Here is a 22,027-nt window from a genome sequence, read left to right as displayed (position 1 = left end):
ACTTTGTTTTTATGCTTGCTTTGCTTTCTATATTCCTATCACTAATTCATCCCCAAACTATGAGAGAAATACAAAGGTGCTCCCAATACATTCAAACACATGAGGTAATGTATCTGTTTCCTTCTTCTTTTTTAACCTTCCTCACGCTGGCTTCCCCCTCTGGAAACTATTCCTCCTGGAGCCCTCTGTCCTCCTGACTCCAATCTAGACTAGCTGCTTTCTATGCTCACTGAAAAATTCTCTTAGAAATAGCTTTTGCCATTTTCCTGGAAGTTCCATGTTGGAGTCTTAAGTTCCCTAAATCCCGTCTTCCTCCTTCTCACTGTGCACCTTGTGCTGGCGGCACACACCCTCTGGTAGCTTACTGAGAAATAGTGCATGGGAACTACATTCTTGGACACTTTGCATACCTTAAACTGTCTTTATTCTACCCTTTTATTTAATCAATAATTTAGCTGAGCACAGAATTCTAGGGTAAATATGGGAAGTATGCTCTAATATCTTCTAGCAGGGTTGCTACTGACAACAATATGCCATTCTCATTTCTGATTATTTGAATGTGCCCAGTTTTAACCCTCTGGAACCTTCTGTCATCTTCTCCTTACACTGGGATGCCCACCTATCCTTTGCACAACAACGTGCCGTGATGTGTTGTGTTCTGTTCTGTTTATTTATTCAGTTATTCACTCACTCACTCACTCACAGTGGACAACTGGTGAACCCTTTCAATCCAGAGACTAACAACCTTCTGGGGATTTTTCTTATAGTATTTCCTCAATAATTTTCCATTCCTCCTTTTTCCCTGTTTTCACATTCTGGAACTCCTATTATTCAGATGTTTTCTCTGTTATAATAGCCTATGTAGCTTTCATGGTTTTCAGCAAATGTCTGGATCTCTCAGCAATCTGCTACATTCAAGAATGAGAGTTTCAACTAAGCCTCCTACTTTCTGACGCCCCTGGACTCATGCATCTAGTGCTTCTCATTCCTGAGTCTTACCAAGGTTCTTCTGCACAGATCAGCTAGGGTCTTGGCTCCCCCCTCATCAGGCACTTGGCTCTCTCTGGTCTGCTAAGTCACTTGCCATTTGTCTAACTGCTTCATGGCTTCCAAAATTTTCTTGCTATTTCTTATTTGCTGTCATTTATGGTTTCATGCCTTTTATTTAGTCTTTCAGTGGCATAGAGTGGGCTAGGGATATAGGGAGTAGAGATAAATCATATGTTCAATCTGTCCTTTTCAACCAGAAGTCTCCTGATTTGTTTTTCAAACAAGGAATCTTTAAGAGTTTGCTTTCATTAAAAGCATTATCACCTTAAGCCTTTCCTTCCAGAATCACTCTTTTATTTACATCCAGTTTGTATCACCTGCCCCATCTGACCACCAGAACAGTGCTTTTCTCCACGTGGAGGGAGGAGTGGAGACATTAAAAGAAAGAGAAAAACTCAGCTTACTTCTCCCTCACCCAAGAGGCTATCAGATGAAGTCAATTGTCTTTGGATACTTTTTCAAGATTTGATCAATATACTTCTCATCTTTGGAACACTCAAATAAGAAACAAAACAAGAGAGATCAAAAACAGAGCTAGAATATTTAGATGTGCTGCCACTTGAGGGTCAAGGACAGGAGAGGAGAACGTCCGTGAAGTTCAGGCGTATTTTAACAGATCTGACCTCAACATCTTAACCTATCAGTCCTTATAAACTGAGAGAGCTTTTCCTACATCTACAGAACAACTATGAACAAAATGTATCATTAATCAAGTGGTAAGAACATACAAGGAACAGTCTATCTTCCTTAGCTTATTTTGGATTTCCCAAGATGCCAGTTAGCCTAACCAATCCAGACAGGTTCTGTACAAACCAGTGAGTATGCTACAGGACTGCGTGTTAACACACGGAAGCAAGTCAAGTGTACCTACTCTCCTCTCCAGAAAATAAATGCGCATCTCAACAGAACAAAGGGTCTCATATGCTTTGAAGGGTATGTATAATAAGAGAAGTCCCAGGACTTCAGGCTAAACCTGAGAGACAGAACATAAGTGATTATCTCTGATCCCACCCAAAAGCCCACCAAAATAAAAGGAGTTAAATGAACACATAAATCTACAATGAGAAAAAGACAAAACTAGATGAGAAATGTCCAAGATTTTTGGAAGATAAAAAGCACACGGAAGAATCAAAATTGACTCAGCAGTACAGAGGAAAAATACAGAGGAAGCTGAAACCTTAGGGTACATAGAGGGAGACGCCAAGGAAAAGCAAGCTGATCTGTCTCACAAAACACGTCTCACAGAAAGACTCTGGAAGTAAGAGAACCAGGAACCATGAAAGTGGAATGAAGGATCTGGTAGGAAATGAGGCAACTGGCTGAGAATCTGCAGAACAAGCAGTTAGACTGATGGGTCTCCACGTCGGCTCCTGGCAGCTACCTGACAATCCCTGCTTGACCCCCACAAAAAGAGGAAGGTATATTCTTTGGAAAAAATAAACCAGTAATTTGGGACTTTCCTGGTGGTGCAGTGGTTAAGAATCCGCCTGCTAATGCAGGGGACACGGGTTCGAGCCCTGGTCCGGGAAGATCCCACATGCCGCGGAGCAACTAAGCCCGTGAGCCACAACTACTGAGCCTGTGCTCTAGAGCTCGCGAGCCACAACTACTGAGCCCGTGTGCCACAACTACTGAAGCCCGTGCGCCTAGAGTCCGCGCTCCGCAACAAGAGAAGCCACCGCAATGAGAAGCCTGCGCACCACAACAAAGAGTAGCCCCTGCTCGCCGCAACTAGAGAAACCCCGCGCGCAGCAATGAAGACCCAGAGCAACCAAAAATAAATAAAGTAATAAACCAGTAATTTAAAACCCAGCCAAATCATCAATCAAGTATGAAGATAGACACCTTCAAACATGGTAAGTCTTAAGAAATGTCCTCTAATACACAAAGCAGGATAGGCTCCATCAAAGTAAGAGAGTAAACCAAGAAAGAGGAGGACACGTGCAAACAGAAAACAAGGACCCGAACATGCGAGGGAGAATCCCACACTCAGTGTGGTTCCCAGGACAAGCACCACACTGTAGACCTAGAAAGCGGCTGGGCCAGACTGAGAGAGAAGGAAAGAGGGCCTCAGGACAAAGAGTGGGGGGTGGAGGCGAGAAACAGAGATTAATCAACATATCTGATCATGAGGAAAATTATGTTCAGATGTGTTGGCTAGTATGTGGGGAACGATAATAAATACATAAAAGAATAAGCAAATTAAAAAGAGGCAATTATTAATTCCTGGAATACGTTTGAAACTTGTTCAAGAAAGAAATGTAATCATGGTATACTGCTTGGCTCAATGATGAAGATTATCTGCATGTATGTAATAAAGTGATACTCATGAAGAATTTAAATTTGGGCCCCATTTTAAAAGAAGGAATTTGCACACATCGTTCAATTAACTATTTACGTAAAAGAAGGCTACCCATTCTTCAAATATTTAGTAGCAGTGGGACTGTTTTCTGACTGCACAAAACTCCCCGTCTCAGGGGAGGTGACAGCCAGAAGGAGAAGGTTAAGTGTAGCAAAGTCTGTAGGCCTGCTGCTCCTAGCGTTAAGTTTGTCCCGACCGAGAAGATTTCATGATCATAACTGTTTCCTGCCCAGTAATAATCTGTGTTCTCTGACGACACGGTCCTCAGTAACAGCAACAGGAAACCCGTCCTGACTTGAATATTGTGCCTCTACCTAAGGAGGGGAGTCTGCAGAACGCTCCTTCGGATGCCATCAGCCATGCCGTTTTCCAATCTCCTCTCCCTGAAGAAAGGCATTTAGCAGAAAAAGCCTGTTCGCTAGCCCCAAAGCAGCCACTGGAACTCCAGGGCACAAAAGCACGGCCTGAGACCCTGGCCAGGCCTTTCTCCAGCCTTTCCGTAAGTTGACACGTGGCACCCAGTTCCTCAACAAAGCACAAACCTTCTACTGACCTTTCAGCTATCAGCCACGGGTTGAAGGTGCCCACAGCCTCGTGCGCAATAACTCGGAGGTACTGCTCGAAGCGGCGGCAGTAGTCACTGATGCTGTGCCGCATGCCCCGCGGGACAAAGAGGGCAGCTCGGCCTTTCCTCTGCTGAGCACCTTCTGAAAGGGAGAGGAGGGGAGTCTCTCTCTTCTCCGGTCTCTCCTCTGTTCCCACACTTTCATCTAGGGAACTGAGAGCAAATAAAAATGATGAGAGCATTCAAAATCATCTGCAAGCGAGGGTAAACTGTTAATTCACCCTGATGGTTTGACAGCCAAAGGTTTACCTTCATTTCCCTTCCTCACACTGAACAATACGCAACATCTTATCACCACTCATTGTTTCTCCTTTACACCGGACTAACCCTCCACACAGGAGGAACATGTGTCCCATGGACAAAAGAATTCTTAAAGTAGATCTTGCAGTAATTACCTGCACAATCACCTGTGCCAGTGTGATGCTTTCAATTGTAAAAACCAGCTAAATGTTACTGAAAGGATCCTTAAGATGCAACACACTCAATGCCCATCTTATAAGCACTACTATTTTACTGGGCCATCTTGGAGTTTGTCAAGATCTTGGTCAAAAGAAGAATCTCTCTCTGTCTTGTGGTAATTGAAGAAATGTGAAATCTAACAACATCAAAGGCAACCAACTACAATGAAATCAGACAGTCTCGTTACCACTTACGTGCCATTGCAGGGCCTTTCTAACACGATGTTCACATCTGGGTCTTTGCGAGCTGCTGTCTTTGTGATCCTGATTGGATGAGGAGAAAGACACCTTTCACTTACTGCTGGGATTTTTTGGTCTAGAAAAGGAGAAGCATAAAATGACTGCATATAAAGAAATGCTGGTGTATATATCAGAGCTGTCTTAGTGGCCAATAACCTGTGAGGAAGTCATGGGCACATCTCTTAAGCATAAAGGTTGCATTAGCAGTGCAAAGGGAAAAAAGTGCCCTTGTTTTAAATGAAAAGGGGAATTTAGAAGTCCCCAAGAGGGACTTCCGTGGTGGTCCAGTGGTTGAGGATCTGTCTTGCAATACAGGGGACACCAGTTCGATCCCCGGTCGGGGAACTAAGATCCCACATGCTGCGGGGCAATTCAGCCTGTGCGCCACAAGTGCAGAGCCTGCACGCCACAACGGGAGAGCCTGAGAGCCACAACTACTGAGCCTGTACCCTCTGGAGCTCACGCGCCACAACTAGAGAGCCCACGTGCCACAACTAGAGAGAAGCTTGCGCACCGCAGCAAGGAGCCCACATGCTGCAACAGAAGATCCCGCATGCCGCAACTATGACCCGATGCAGCCAAAAAATAAATAAATAAGTAATATTAAGGGGACTGTCCTTAACAAAATAAAAGTTACCGAGAAACAAACCAATGAGGAGTCAGTTTTAAGAAATAAAGAACTTGTTTAAAAGCTTCTGTCAGCTCTTTGGAAGACTCTTTGAAGAGGTCTGTGCAAAGCCAGGTTCCATTAGGATCCAGCCCCCATTCCGAGGAGTCTTAAGCCGTTGGGTTTGTTTTTTAACCTTTAAATGATTTGATTACTGGAGAAGGAAAAAAACCACTCACACCTGAACACTTAATTAGCTGATTTAATTTGTCTCTGGGCTTCGCTGGAAAAATCTGCATGATGATAGTCAAAACATTAACTTATTAACTATACCTTGGTAGGCTTGACAGCTCTTTTGAGTTTTGGATTATTTATCATTTTAAATGCATTTCAAATGTAGAATTCCACTACTGGGCATATACCCAGAGAAAATGATAATTCAAAAAGACACATGCACCCCAATGTTCAGTGCAGCACTATTTACAATAACCAGGACATGGAAACAGCCTAAATGCCCATCAACAGATGAATGGATAAAGAAGATGTGGTACATACATACAATGGAATATTACTGAGCCATAGAAAGGAACGAAATTGGGTCATTTGTAGAGATGTGGATGGACCTAGAGACTGTCATATAGACTGAAGTAAGTCAGAAAGAGAAAAACAAATATCATATATTAACGCATTTATGTGGAATCTAGAAAAATGGTACAGATGAACCGGTTTGCAAGGCAGAAATAGAGACACAGATGTAGAGAACAAACGTATGGACACCAAGGGGGGAAAGCGGGGTGGCGGGGATGAATTGGGAGATTGGGATTGACATATATATACTAATATGTATAAAATAGGTAACTAATAAAAAAATGTAGAATCTCTGACTCACATATTTATATGCCTATGATTTTTTACGCTCAGAAATACTGCATAAGTCAGTTTTTGTAAAAATATTACTGAGAGTACAATCAATTTTCAATTGATTTCAGAAAAGAGAAGATAAGAGATATAGATTCGACACTGCACAATTCAAAAATCACTTTAAATTTGGTTTTTGTGATGCAACTGAACATACAATCAGAACAATTAGAAACAGAGGGTTCTTACGAGGATTTCATGATTCTGGATTTAACGTGTCCAAAAATTCATTTCAGTTCCTGGTGTTCTACAGAGCTCCTTTTAAATGCATACCTAGACCTAGCAGAGTCAGAGATAGTGACTAACAGTTTAAATTGTCCTTGAAAAAGAGAACACCGACTCCTTGGTAAGGCTGTCTTCTGCATGATGCAACCTGACTGTGGCCATTGGCCAAACCATCAGTGAAACAGTCGCCCTTCAACATTTCCCTCTCCTCTGCTTCCTTACGAGAAGATGCCCACTGATTCACTAAGCAATGATTAGAAGGGTCCTCCCTGTGCCAGGCCCATGCTAGGTACAGTTGGGACACAACTGAATATGACAAAACTCTCTGGCCTCAAAGATTCTGTGGCTTCTTTGGGAGAGATAAAGAGCTCTAACAGGGTAGGACATGCCAAAAGTCTATGGGAGTTCACAGGAAGGGAGCAAAGTTCCAGCCCAGGAAAGCCAGGAAAAGCACTGCCGAGTAGGATCACGCGAGCCGGGCCTCGAAGAATGGTTCAGCTGTCATGTGATGATGAAAATGGAAGCTGGAGTAGGGCTGGGGGAAAGAGAGAACGACATGAACAAAGAATAGCGCTGGAAAAATTACAGAAGACAAAAGGAACAAATTTGTATTGTGTTTAGATGGCTCATCTTTCTGTCAAAATTTGACATGGAGAATACTTTTCCTAAGACAATACCCCAAACTCATATTCTAAAAAAAGTATATATACATAAGCTGCTGTTGTAAACCTTCTATATCCACAATTTCCTTTACTTCTCTTAATACTCATAGTACTGAAATTCCTTTAGAGGTAACGTTTAACCACATTTTATTTTCCTCCTTTCATTGAGTAAAGTAATAACTGATAAGCATGTGTCAAAGAGAATTTGAGTAACACTTCCCAGCTCAAATTGTGATAGTAGCCTAGCAACTGCAGCCAAAACGCATATGTATGAATTTTTTAAAGTGGAAGAGAAAAGTGAAAGTCTTTTCAACAAACAGAGCAAGAACAAGTGGATATCCATTAGTGGAAAAAAAAAAGAACCTCAACCTCTGCCTCAAACCATAGGCAAACTTTTATTCAAGATGGATCACAGGCCTACACATAAAAGCTAAAACCATAAAGCTTCTAGAGGAAAACAAGAGCCTCTCTTCTCAACTTGGGAGTAGGCAAAGGTTTATTAGATCAGAGAAAGCAAAAACTATACAATAAAAAATGGATAGCTTAGACTTTATCAAAATTTAAAATGTCTGCTCATAATAAGACACATTTGAGAAAATAAATACGTGAGCTATACATGGGGAAGAATGTTTGCAGATATTCGCTGGAGGAGATTAGTGACTGCTGGGATGAGGGGAGGGAGAATGAGGGGTGATACTACTGGATGCAGGGCTTCTTTTCAGTGATGAAAATGTTCTGGAATTAGCAATGACATCTGCACAATTCTGTAAATATACTAAAAATTACTGAACTCTTTAAAAGGGTGAATTTTATGGTATGTGAATGACATCCAATAAAGCTGTTTTGAAAACAAACTATATATATATATGACAAAGAACTCAAACCCAAAATGCATAAAGAATTCTTACAACTCAAAAATAAAAAGACAATCCAATTTTTTAAAATGTACAAAAGATTTGCACACTTCACAAAGGAAGATATACAAATGACTAATAATTACTTGAAAATGTTCTAAACGTCATTATTCACCAAGGAAATGAAATTAAAGCCATAAAGAGATATTGCTACAGGCCCACCAGAATGGTTACAATGAAAAAGACTGACAATTCAAATACTGGCAAAGATCTCTAGCAACAGGAACTCAATGTAGATGGGAGTGTAAAACGGTACAGCCACTTTGGGGAAAGGTTTAGCAGTTTTTTATAAAGTTAAACATGTACCTATCCCATAACCTGGCAAGTCTACTCAGGTGTTTATCCACGAAAAATGAAAACTTATGTCCATACAAAGACTATACATGAATACACCCATAGCAGATGTATTTCTAATAGCCCCAAACTAGAAACAACCAAATGCAGATCTACAGGCAAATGGATAAACTAGATGTGGTACATGCGTACGATGGAATACTACTCAGCAATAAGAAGGAATGCACACTGATACAAAGTGTGGTAGGCTGCACACTGGCTCCACACCCTATTCCCTGGACCCTGTTAATGTCCCCTCACTGGCAAGAGGGACTTTAAGGACCTTGAGATGGGGAGAGTGACCTGGATCACTGGGTGGCCCCTAAATGTAATCAACATGTCCTTACAACAGGCAGGCAGAGGAAGATTTGACTCAGAAGAGGAGAAGGCAATGTGACAACAGAAGCAGTGTGAAGTAATATGGCTGCAAGCCAAGGACTGCAGGCAGCCTTGGAAGCTGGAAGAAGGAGCCAGCCCTGCCACCACCTTGATTTTAGCCCTTTAAGACTCACTTCAGACTTCTGACCTCCAGGAACTGTAAGAGAAAAAATTTGTTTTAAACTGCTAAATTTGTGCTTTAACTTGTTACAAACCTGTTACTGTGGCAATAGGAAACAAGTAATAGATAAATTTATAAAATATCATGCTAAATGAAAGAAGCCTTAGACAAAAGAGTAAATACATGTATGATTCCATTTATATGAAATTCTAAAACAGGCAAAACTAATCTATAGTTAAAAAAAAAAAAGCACAGTGGTTGCCTGGGTGGTGGGGAACTGACTGGGAAGGAGCATAGGGGAACTCTCTGCGGTCATGAGAAGCTCTGTTTTGAAAGGAGTGTTGGGTAACAAAGGTATGCCCGCCTGTCAAAACCCATCAAATGACACAGTTAAGATCTGTGCATTTTATTATATGTGAATTTTATCTCAAAAGGAAAAAGAGGGCTTCCCTGGCGGCGCAGTGGTTGAGAATCTGCCTGCCAGTGCAGGAGACACAGGTTCGAGCCCTGGCCTGGGAAGATCCCACATGCCACAGAGCAACTGGGCCCGTGAGCCACAACTACTGAGCCTGCGCGTCTGGAGCCTGTGCTCCGCAACAAGAGAGGCCGTGATAGTGAAGAGGCCCTCGCACCGCGATGAAGAGTGGCCCCCGCTCGCCGCAACTAGAGAAAGCCCTCGCACAGAAACAAAGACCCAACACAGCCAAAAATAGATAAATAAATATATTAAAAAAAAAGGAAAAAGAGCCATAAATAAATATTAAGCTCTAGTTAGTGATACAAATGCTGAAATATTTCAGATAAGATGTATTGATGTCTTCAAATTACTCTGAAATGCATCCAAAAATAAGATGGATTGATGGATGCACAGAGGATAAGTAGACATATGATAAAGCAAACACAGCAACATTTTAATTGTAGAATCTAGAAGATGCATATATGGGTGTCCACTGCAGAATTTTTTCAACTTTTCTGTATGTTTGAAATTTTTCAGAATACAATGTCAAGGGAAAAAGTGGGGAAACACTCACCATTTTTTTCTTCCTGCATCCAAAGATGAGGATCAGTATATACAATTTTATTATATCTTTGGCGAACCATCTCCTGGTATTTCTTTAAAAAAAAAAAAAAAAGTATAATTTATGAGGAAAAAAATTAGTTTCATTACAAACCAGAGACTAGTACAGCAGACATTTGCTATAGACACGTTGCCAGAAACAGGCATCTCCCAGGGCCAGGAAGTGATTAGTTCATGAGATGAAATGTAAAAGAAAATGAAGCAGGGCTTCCCTGGTGGCGCAGTGGTTGAGAATCTGCCTGCCAATGCAGGGGACACGGGTTCAAGCCCTGGTCTGGGAAGATCCCACATGCCACGGAGCAACTAGGCCCGTGAGCCACAACTACTGAGCCTGTGTGTCTGGAGCCTGTGCTCCGCAACAAGAGAGGCCGTGATAGTGAGAGGCCCGCGCACCGTGATGAAGAGTGGCCCCCGCTTGCCACAACTATAGAAAGCCCTTGCACAGAAATGAAGACCCAACACAGCCAAAAATAAATAAAAATTAATTAATTAATTAAAAAAAAAAGAAAAGAAAATGAAGCAGTTAATCTAATTAATCTAATCTAGACCAGCACTGCCCACAAGAACTTGAAGTGGTGATGGAAATGTTCTATTTTTGCCATGTCCAATACACCAGCTACTAACTATTGACCACTTGAAATGTGAGTAATGTATTTAATCTTAATTAATTTACATTTAAATGGCCATCTGTGGCTAGAGACCACCATTTTGGACCCTTCAGGTCTAGACAGTTACAAGGGGAAATCAGTTACAAGACTAGGATAAACTACACATTTTAAAATTTTCAAAAACCAACTAAAAGTTGCCTTCCCTATAATGTTTCTGTTTAGCAGCAAAGCCAAAATGAGATTTCATCACGGTGGAGTTAAAAAGAAAATGCTGGACTAGGAGTCAGGAGACCTGGATTCTCAGCCCACCTCTGGTGGGAATTTTTGTGTGACCTTGGCCACGTCACTTACTCCCTTATTGGGTCTCAATTTCCTGCTCAGAACAATCCAGGGGTTGGCTTGAGTAATGTCTGAGGTCTAAAAGTCTCTGAGAAAAGCGTTCTAAAGTAGTATCATGGGAATTAGAGAAGGTAAAGTTAACTGTGATTTGCCAGGATCCCATGCTAGCAGAGCAGAAGAGGCAACTGAACAGCATTTACAAGCCGAGGGATGAAGAAGTTAAGTTGCTGGTCGCATCTGTGGGCCTGGGCTCCGGTCCAGCGTCTTTCGTATCCCATACCAACGATGAGTTATGTGTCAGGTAGGGTGCTGACACTTCATACCTCATTTTGTCCTTAAAAGCACCCTACTTATTAGAGAGGGTACGGGACTTTACCAAGGCCGTACCCTGGGCTGGCGGCCGAGCTGGGATTTAAACTCAGCACCAGGTGACTCTGAAGTTCTAAGCTACAGAGCCATGAGGAGGAGCTGCGCCCGGCAGAAGTCAGCCGCCAGCCGCCGACCAGAGCTGGCAGGCCCGGCCTTACTTCCATTTCCTCCATGCGGAGCATCATGGCCTCCAGACGTGGGCTGTCCTCGCTGTCCCCCCAGGTGGCTAAGGCCTCAGGCTCCGAGATCTTAGAGTGAGTCACAGCCCAGAGCTCGTGAGCGGCATCTTCCAAAAAATCATCCAGCTGATGAATGCTACTGGATTCACAATCAATAGCTGTAGCCTGCAAAACAAGGGAAGGGGATGGAAAGGCAATACAAAGAGAACAGAGATCTTAAAGATTAATGCTAATCATAATAAACCAACCACGCAGTGATCCAACACGCAGAGTTTCTACACTAAATCTAACCTCTCCTAAGTCAGTAAACATCAAGAGCAGTGACATCAGGACAATTTCTACCACAGTCATTTAAACAGTAACATCAACTGAGGAGTACCATTACTGTCCATGGGAATTATCTTTACTACCTGTTTTGCCAGTTGGTAAAGCAAATATATTCCTTGTGCTATACTCAGAAGAATGTCCAATATTTCACATGTCACATACTACAGAGGACATACCTACAGTATTCTCTTTTTAGTTCAGTGCTTTGTAAAAACATCTGTTCATGACATCACAAAAGTTCATGATTCTTGTCTTTGCTTGAGACTTTCTACCTATAACCTGGAAGAGCTTTACCAGCCTTTCTTGACCTTGTATTCTTTACATTCACTTTACAGCTTGCAAAGCATTTTTATATGTGTTGTTATTTCTTTTGATTCTAATATACGTCTATAATCTGCTCTGAAAGAGGCTTTTACAAAGAATGTCTGCTGGGGGAATAATCGTATCAGGCTCTGGAATGAGACATTCCTGGGACTAAATCTTGGTTCTGCCTACTGGTATGCCTCCAAGTGTGGGCATGTTTACTTAACCTCTCTGGGCCTCAACCCTCTGGTCTGTAACATGGAAATAATAATCCTATATTTCAGAGTTGTAAGGATTACATGAGCATTTGCACATTGGAACACTTAGAATAGTGGCTGGCACGAAGAACAGTTACCGCCATAGTAATTTTTAAAACCTTTTAACGGTTCACGGAAGAAAATATATTAATGGCCAATCAAGATATAAAGAAATGCTCAACCTTAACCAAAGTTAAAGAAATAAATATCAGTTGAATAACCAATACAATAAAATTAACAAAAAAATCTAGAGACAACTAAACCAGTAATACAGGTCTGGTTAAGATGTGTTTATTTATATTTTCATTCTTAATATTTAAAGAATTGAATATCAAGAATACTATGAGATGAGAGATAAGGAAGTTCCCAATATGCTGGTATGGAAAGATCACCAAAATATAAAGAAAGAAGCTGGATACAGAAGAGCATATGGTATCCGTTTGTGGGGAGCTTTTACTTTTTACATTACACTTTTTCTGAATCGTTTGCATTTTTAGCCATGTGCATATACAACTTTTAATTAAAAAAAAAACACACACTTTGGAAAAATGTATTTCACATACAAGTTCAGTTAATGACAATAGCAGCAGCAGGAGACAAATATGTTATGATGGCACCCTTCCAAAAACTTTTTCCTGATATCAGGGATCATCTTGTCTGCAAGTAAAACTACCGAGAGCTTCAGTTTACTTGCAAAGCGCAGCAAACATCTTCTCCATTTGAGAGATGAGAACTCTGGGAATATGTGTTCAAGGTCCCACAGCTCTTTTATAAGTTAGCACAGCAAAATAACTCTTTTTACTTCATCATGCCAACTTCAATGAGTTTGTTTTTATTCAGTTATTTATAAAAACTGACTCCTGATGGTGCTGCCTGGGAAATTCTTTGCAGTGATGCTGATGTTTAACAGCAGCCCAGAATACTGAACACTGGATAGAGTTCCTTTTCCTTTTCAAGAAATTGTATTAAAGCGCATTTAATGTCTACAGAATGATTCTTATATATAAGGCTGATCATTTCTAGTAATATTCAAACATGTCTACTTCACTGACAGCATTTATGACCACTTCATATTTCTGTCATATTAATATGCTTTATGGAGCTGCCTCCCTAGATGAGAGGCTAGTCTCATTTTTTGCTAGGGAAAAAGGTATTTGGTGGCTCTGCTGCACAAAGCATCCAGCCATAGCACGCCCAGTCTGTACGAGTCGGAGGTAGGCTTTCAGCTTCCGGTCTCAGAAGCCTCACCTCACGTGAGATTCTGTCACAAAATATTGGTACAATAAAATTACAATTGCAAAAATTATGAAAATACACCAAAACTAAACTATTGCTTAATAAATTAGAACAGGGATACATTCTCAAAATCTACTTTCTTCCTGTTCCTAAGGTTGGGCTGGTGGAACTTCATTCCAACTTCCTTCTAACCTGAGACCTTCACCCTTGCTCTGTCCTTTACTTGCTTTGAGCATGTAAAGCAGTAACTTCTTTCCAACCTCCACAGAGACCCACCAGAGGCAGCCTGCACCTCCCCCTCCCCACACCGAGGCAGGGTGGGAACATTCCCACAAATGCTGAACACAAGTCCTCCGGAGGAAGAGCCCAAGGGTGGACAACCACATGATATGTCTTCATTGTTCTCAAATGTTATCATTCTTTCCTGAGCCACCTCTTCTCTCGGCCAGGCCAGGTACTGGTCATTATTAGGCACTCAAAACATGCTGGCCTAACAATAAATATTAGGCCCTCAGTATAAAGGAAATTAGGCCAGTAATGAGCAAAACTGGGCTGAATCAGAGGAAATGAGGGCAGCCATTCTTCTGCCGCAGGCCATCAACATTCAGGGTCACGCAGTCTACCCACGTTCTGTCATCAGGAAGAAAGGAAAAAGTCGCTGACAAAAACCTGTGGCTCTAGAGATTTCTGTGAGCTGTCTGCAAGGCTCATCTAAGTCATAATGCTAAACATACACTGTAAGAATTAATATGCCAAATATGAAAAACAGCCTCCACCCTCTGGAGTGGGGTAGTCTAGTGTTGGCAGGGTAATCCGCGTATCAGCTTTCCTTACAGCCGAGGACATCATCATGCAGTAATACCAGTGTCAGTCCAGAAGGCCAGCCCCACACAGCACACACCTTCTCTGCCGGCCGGGCTGTTGCTGCGATCACTGAGAGCCGATCCTTCAAATGAGCATCTGCTTCCAGAGAAGAATTGACTCTCTATTAAAACAGACAAGCATGCTCATAAATTATGAAAATTTACAACCCATATTAGTACAAATGAATTTTGCTCCCAGAATAACTTCTGTGTGGAACTGTTCATCAGCTTTAGCTATATTAGGCTTTTTGCAGGAATTCAAAGCACTCTGTCTTCATGAAAATAAATGCCATGTGCTGATCTTGGCTTTCTGCCCCTTTTCTTCCCTCAACTTTGTAAACACTGTCAGAGTAGCTGTGTGGTTTTGGGCAATTACTCAACTTCTCTGTTCCACAGTTTCCTCACTGATAAAATAAGGAGGTTGGACGGTCTGACCTCTAAGAACCCTCCCAGTTCTATAGTCCTGAGATTTCCATGGACTCTAATAATGATTTAACATTTCTTAGACCAAGAGATACACAAGTTCAGTGGTCTGTTCAGGGTCCCAGAATGTCCTTCATTCTATTTAAGATTCTAGTGCTCTTCTGTGGCCTCCTCTATTCACACACACAAGATGATCTCCATTACGGGCTGGATCTACAGGGTCTGGCCACAGCCTTCAGCTCACTGCTTACAGGAGGATGGCACAACCTACTGGTGATGCTCTATGCAACTTCATCTTGAAGAAAGTACTGGTTTGTGCACAGAAGCTGTTGTCCTAACATCTCTCTCCTTGGGAAAAAGAGAGCAAATCATTCCAAATCACTGAGGTGAAAGAGCACGGGATTAGAGTGGAAGCAGTGAACGAACACTAGCACCACCAATAGCTCTATTTGGTGAAGAACGTAAACTGCAATAGAAGCTCATTCCCCAAACTAAAATCTCATCTTTCTCAAAAGTGGTACTTTCTCTTCCCCCATCTTGTTCCCTTACTCACAACGGAAGACACATCAACAGTGTGGGTGCCCAGAAGGGGCCCCCGCAGCCCTGCACGCACGCTACGAAGCACGGAGCAGCACTGCAGCTTCCAGCTGCCACACACTCAGCCCTGCAAAGGCTCAGTGTGACCTCCGGAGCAACTCTTTTGATTTGAGAACTTCCAAAAGGCAAGCACATGGGATGAACTAGATTACCTGGGCCTTGACCAGGAGAGGCTTCAAACGCTCCAGAACTGCCTTCTCTACCTTATCCGCTAAGTGGGTGGCAGAAACACTATTTAGAAATAAAACTGAAAATTAAAATCAAAAGCAAGAAAATATCCTATTGTGCATATTTATTTACCACCCCAGGCGAAGGAAAACCAAATGATTATAGAAACTGTAGGGCCTCTCTAATTTTCACGGCCATACGAGATCCCTGGGGATCTTGTTAAATGCAGATTCTGATTCAGTTGGTCTGAGGGAGGCCTGAGAGTCTGCATTTCCAACAAGCTTTCAGGTGATGCAATAATGCTGGTCCTGAACCTAACTTTGAGGACAGGGCTGAGATAACATCTGAAGAAGTATATTAGGCTCTGAATCCATTTTGAAAGAATAATGGCTGCCTTGAAACAACTAAAGAGGGCAGAAGACTCAACAAATGAAACTAATTTTGTTCCCTCCCAAGCCCGACAATAACAGAATTAGACATAAACTCACAAAGACAAGGGGGGAAAATGGTGCTGGAAACAGAAGGACAAAAGTGGTAAGTAACTTACTGACCTGAGAAAGCTGAATTCTAGGGTCATAATGGGGAAACCTGAGAACTCACACAATTTGCACTGCTGACTTAAAGAGGCACAAGACTGGTAGCACCAGGTATGCCTAGGCCGGGGGGTGAGCTGGGAGGAGGTGGCTTAACTATAAAAGACAAGAGTCAAATGACGTTTGAGAAGTTAGATCCCTAGGTCCCTTTCCCTCCTTCGCACAACTGGACCACTGCCTCTCTCCAACTCTGAGGGAAGTCTGGTTGCTCATTCTCTGGAGGGGCCTCTTGACTAGGGGATGCAAATTACATTGGGACAGTAGGTGCCCTACTGAAAAGAGGGGATTCATGTACGTGAGCTGAATGCCGAGTGGTAAGACTCACCACCCTCCTGCCCAGCTCAGCTCCTAGGACGCTGGCATCCAGGTCCTCACCCTCCAGGCAGAAGATCAAAACACTCATCTCTGGATAGTCTGACCTACCCCAAAGGAAAGACCTAAAGACCCACATGAGGGTCCTTAGCCAACAGTCCACCAGATGACCCTAGAGTAAAGCTCAAGGTCAATAATCCTTTCATCAGAGGGTGCTAGAATAGCCAGATATACATAAGGAAAACAATGAACTTTGATGCATGAGCATCTCATCTCATGCACAGAAATTAATAAAAAATGGACTGCAGACATAAAAATAAAACCTAAAACTATAAAGCATTTAGAAGAAAACAGAATATCTTTGAGATGTTAGCATTGGCAATGATTACTTATTTCACAAAAGAGACTGCAAAATGAAAAAACTGATAAGCTGATCTTAATCAAAATTTAAAACTTCTATTCATCAAAAGACTCCATTAAGAAAATATATAGGCAAGCCACAGTATTGTGAGAAAATATCTGCTGCACATATTCTGAAAAGGGCCTCAAATCCAGAAAATATGTTCTAAAACTCTTAAAAACCAATAATTAAAAAAACAATTAAAAAATGGGCAAAAGACTTGAATAGACACGTCACAATAAGCACTAAAACAGATCCTCATCATCATTAGACTTCAAGGAAATACAAATTAAAATCCCAACAAGATACCACCACACTCTCACCAGAACGGCTAAAATTTTTAAAAAACACACAAAAAAACCCCAGACATTACCAAATGTCAGCTAGGATGTGGAAAAACTAGAAAGTAACTCCCATATTAACTAAAAATGGAAAATACCCCAAAGGTTAATTCACAGGAGGATGGATAAACAGACTGTGGGATAGTCATGCAATAGAATACTTCTTGGCAATAAAATAGAAAACTATACAAGGCAGCCTGCTGTCCCCCTGACCAGGCTTCTTCCAGAAGTCCACTGCACTTGGTTCACTTCCAGATGCCCCAAATGGGGTAAGCCCTACATTTGCAAGGACTCATTCATGACCTTGCCCACTAACTTCCCAGGATGGGCACCTAAAAACTCCTAGGGAAGTGCAGCCTACTTTCCCTGGGAATCTTCATCTCCTACCAGCAGCATTGCCTTTCCCTTGTTTAGCTAGGTTTGGGCTCGCTTCTCAGCTGTCAGGATGAACGATATATGGCTAGCGATACACACTTAGATAACAGATTTATGAATAAGGGTAATGAAAAGATAACACAGGAATCAGGACAGTGGTGAGCTCTGGGGAGAAAGAAGGGGATGCAACTGAAGAGGGACTCACAGGGAGTTTGAGGGCAGGGGTGCTGACCTATCTCTTGGTTTGGGGTGGTGGTTCACAGCGCTCACCCTCTAAAGAAAGAGCCACAGCCCTTCCAGCCTGGGAGTGAACGTTCTGTCATGACCGGTGACAGCATGCACAGCTGTGTCAACGAGAATTCTGTTCATGTGACTTCAGGGTGAATCATTATCAGAGCTAGAAAAATGAGCCAACTGCAGCAGTATCAACTAAACCTTCTCATGAACTTCTTCGTGCCCGTAGTTAGGTGGTAACACTCTTGGGGGCAAATGGGAAAAGCAACCTCATTCAAAAACCTTAGGCTGCACTCAAGCTAACACGTGAAGCAAAAGTATCCACAAAGCCATGCACAAGAGCAGACTGTACGTCAACCTCCTACCCTACTGAGCCAGGAGAAAAGCACCTCTGAGTGCAGTACAAACAGATAGATAGAATACTGATCTTTCAGATAAAACTCCTCCGAAACTATAGATATCATTCAAACTCCACACCAAAGAAATAATTCCTAGCAAAGATACTGTGTAAAATACACGTAGGCATGTAGATATTCATTCATTCATTCATTTAGTGAGCTTAGGCCCAAATGGTCCAGCTTGGTGGTGAAACTATCTAGACCAATTAGAATAGGCAAGCATTCACTATCCTTCCTCAGAAGCAAACACATACCTCAGTTTTTCCCCCCTTATTAATTAATTAATTAATCAATCTATCTATTTATTTATTTATGGCTGCGTTGGGTCTTCGTTGCTGCACGTGGGCTTTCTCTAGTTGCGGCAAGCAGGGGTTACTCTTCGTTGCGGTGGGCGTGCTTCTCATTGTGGTGGCTTCTCTTGTTGAGGAGCACGGGCTCTAGGTACATGGGCTTCAGTAGTTGTGGCACGCGGGCTCAGTAGTTGTGACTTGTGGGCTCTAGAGCGCAGGCTCAGTAGTTGTGGTGCATGGGCTTAGTTGCTCCACGGCATGTGGGATCTTCCCGGACCAGGGCTCGAACCCGTGTCCCCTGCATTGGCAGGTGGATTCTTAACCACTGTGCCACCAGGGAAGTCCCATGCCTCAGTTTTTGAAGTCTATCCATTTCTTCAGTTTTGAGTTCATTCAATTCCTTTGTTCTTCTGGAAGTTTCAGCATCAAGCCAATTGAGCCTAGAGGATGGTATCAGAGTCACCCCAACTCTCCTCAAACCAGCCAGGACTCCCTGGGGCTCCAGTCTGGGCTCTACTGTTGGCTTCTTAGGTGACTTCAAAGTACTTTAAGCAGGCAGATGGTCAATAAACATGAGAAGTGTGACTACACCACTAAACAATCTCAACTAGTTGTGAAAATGACTAGATGATGTAGAACAGCCCTGCTGCTTTGGTTTTTCTCTACCTCAGAAACACACAGTTACCTCTGTTTTTGCATTTTGTCCATTTCTTCCGCTTTTAATTCTTCTAATTCCTTTAATCTTTTGGAAGTTTCAGCATCAAGCCAAGTGAGTCTAGCAGACAGTACAAAAGACTCAGACCAATTCTGCCTTGACCTGCAGGTATCATTACCACATAAAGAGACCAGGAGTCAGGATCCCCCAGAGCACCAATCCTGGCTCCATTAAAGACTCAGGAGGTAACGCAGCCTCTGGGCCAGTAAAGCTCTCTGTGTAACGTTTCATGTAAAAAGACATTCACCCGCAAGAGCACTCCTAGTGAGTGTGCAGAGCCACAAAAGAAAATACCCAGGAATATTCTCGAGAAAACTAGCCATTGCTGCAATTAGAACTTCTTGCTCAGCTGTAAAACAAAGCTGTTCCTGTATCTTCCAGCTCAGACAAAGAAATGGGCTCCCAGGAGAGCCCTAAAGGCAGAGCAAAGTCAAATAAAAACAGAAAGGAAAAGCTAACTGGGAACAACCTTATTGTATGTGTTAGGGCTTGATGCTTTCAGTTTAGGTTACATGAATAGTATCAAATTATCTAATGGTCCACTTTCCCTTTGGCTTCCCCATAATTGCAAGAACAATTCCAGCCAAATGAATGCAGAACAACCTGTTTTCACTGCTCTCTTGTCATGGAATGGCCTCACCTCATCACCCCCTATTTAAAGCCTATTCTTTAAGTCCTAATTGATTTTCCATCTCCCTCCACAAAGCCTAGATCTCTGCAGAGGTGTCCTGTCCCCCTCTGAACTCTCTCAGCTCTTAACTCTTCAGTTCTCAGGGGACATACCATGTTCTATCTTAAATTATAGTCAGTGATATGTCCTCTCTACTGACTATAAATAAGCAGGGGCTGGGATTCTGTCTTTTTTGCCCCCCTTTTTAAAAGTCTCCAGAGAGCTCACAACTGTACCATATACATATACAAAAGAAGCAATTGGTAGACAACTGACACATATGTAATTTTTGAATGAATTAGACAAGGAATAAAACAGGGGTTCACTGTCTGAGCTGCATAATTTGACAGAAAAGTTTAGTAAATTCCATTTTAAATAGCCAACTTTATACATGGGAAAGAGAAGAGTTCGCTTTAGAATCCTCGTGAAAGGGGACCTTTACTTTTCAAAGACTTGACAAACGCCAGCACAAACCTCACTGCTTCGTGCTCAACAGCACCTCTCAACTGACTTTCCTCTTGAGTATCTTCTTGCTGGAGAGACTGTTCTTTTGCGGCATCTTTGGGGCTAGGTTTCACCTTTAGCCAGGCAGCACTGCAAAAAAATGGAAAACTATACCTTTGTAATCATTCACTCCACATCCAATGACTCGTAAAAGGTGCCAGCTCAGAGAAGACAAGAGCGTTAAATTAATGGTGATCTACAGGATGGGGCTCTGAATTGGAAACTGAATGTAAAGCAGAGTGAGATCCTCCAGGGTTCAGGCTCAGTGTCAAAGGAGAGAAGTCCTCCTTTGCTTCGTAGAAGCAATCACTATTTTAAATGAAAAAACAACTGTCAATTACAGAATAATGGGTGAACCTCAACAAAACCCTGTTTTAATATATAGATTTGGGTCACTAATTACATTCCATGTTACATAGCAACTTTGTGCCTTTATAAGGCCTAATACAGCACTTGGAGCCCGTAAGCCTTATGCCCTCCCCTCCCCCACCGACCACACATACACTCTAGAAGACAGTCCACTGTATATTTGGTTTGCAATATAAACTCCAACCAACTGCTGTTTTTATGAGCTTACAACTGAATTCACATCTCTATACTAACACATATATAAAAATACAGAATTTTTTTTTTTTTTTTTTTGGCCACATTGGGTGGCATGCGAGATCCTAGTTCCCCAACCAGGGATCGAACCCATGCCCCCTGCAGTGGAAGCACAGAGTCCTAACCACTGGACTGCCAGGGAATTCCCCAAAAACATAGACTTTAGAGCAGAGAAATAAAAGCAAAAAAGCACATACATTGTGAAATCAGAAGACCTGATTTTAGTCCCAGCTCTGCTATATAAGCAAGACATTAGATTCGCTGGACACTGTTTCTTCAGCTTTAAAGTGAGAGTCGAGGAATAAGCATAACCATCCACTCACAATCATTCAGAGTCTTCGGGGACTCCATCCCACCAGGCTTCTCACCGCGTCTCCTGCCCGCCTCTTAAAAGCTGAACCCTTCAAGTCACCTATCTTCTCACTTGTTCTCCTCCCCCCATTACTACTTTTGGCTGCCTTCCTTCTACTGTCCTACCTCCTGCCCCTTTCCATTGTGCTTTTGAGAACCACTGTCTCACGGTATACAAGCTCCCCTTCACTTTTATTTTTTTTTCTATATATATATATATATTTTATAAATTTATTTATTTATTTTTGGCGGCGTTGGGTCTTCGTTGCTGCACACGGGCTTTCTGTAGTTGTCGCGAGCGAGGCTACTCTTCGTTGCAGCACGCGGGCTTCTCGTTGAGGTGGCTTCTCTTGTTGCAGAGCACGGGCTCTAGGTGCGCGGGCTTCAGTAGTTGTGGCGCACAGGATTAGCTGCTCCGCGGCATGTGGGATCTTCCCTGACCAGGGCTCGAACCCGTGTCCCCTACATTGGCAGGCGGATTCTTAACCACTGCGCCACCAGGGAAGTCCTTCCCTTCGCTTTTAACCAATTCCCCAAAGACTACTCCCACCTAACTGGACTCTGCTGCCCCTGAAGGACAATGCCTTCTCCCCAGCTCCAT

At 42.5% G+C, this 22,027-nt stretch overlaps 1 protein-coding gene across 8 annotated transcripts in view; it reads right to left on the bottom strand.

Moving 5' to 3' along the window:
• KIAA0753 (KIAA0753 ortholog) overlaps nt 1–22,027 on the bottom strand; it is a 60,474-nt gene that overhangs the window by 6,401 nt on the left and 32,046 nt on the right. For 7 of the 8 annotated variants that reach the window (XM_036835944.1, XM_036835942.1, XM_036835941.1 and 4 more), the window contains 7 exons: nt 20,443–20,562; nt 15,625–15,703; nt 14,491–14,574; nt 11,446–11,631; nt 9,925–10,006; nt 4,691–4,811; nt 3,966–4,190 (listed from right to left, as the gene is read on the bottom strand). In XM_036835944.1, coding sequence (XP_036691839.1) covers nt 3,966–4,190; nt 4,691–4,811; nt 9,925–10,006; nt 11,446–11,631; nt 14,491–14,574; nt 15,625–15,703; nt 20,443–20,562 — 897 coding nt within the window. Of the gene's footprint in view, nt 1–3,965; nt 4,191–4,690; nt 4,812–9,924; nt 10,007–11,445; nt 11,632–14,490; nt 14,575–15,624; nt 15,704–18,933; nt 19,024–19,268; nt 19,359–20,442; nt 20,563–22,027 lie in introns of all 8 variants that reach the window. The other variant, XM_036835947.1, reaches the window with a different exon arrangement.

This window comes from Balaenoptera musculus, chromosome 20 (assembly GCF_009873245.2).
Source record: "Balaenoptera musculus isolate JJ_BM4_2016_0621 chromosome 20, mBalMus1.pri.v3, whole genome shotgun sequence".
NCBI classification, from domain to species: Eukaryota; Metazoa; Chordata; class Mammalia; order Artiodactyla; family Balaenopteridae; genus Balaenoptera; species Balaenoptera musculus.
This window is presented reverse-complemented; position numbering and strand designations above follow the sequence as displayed.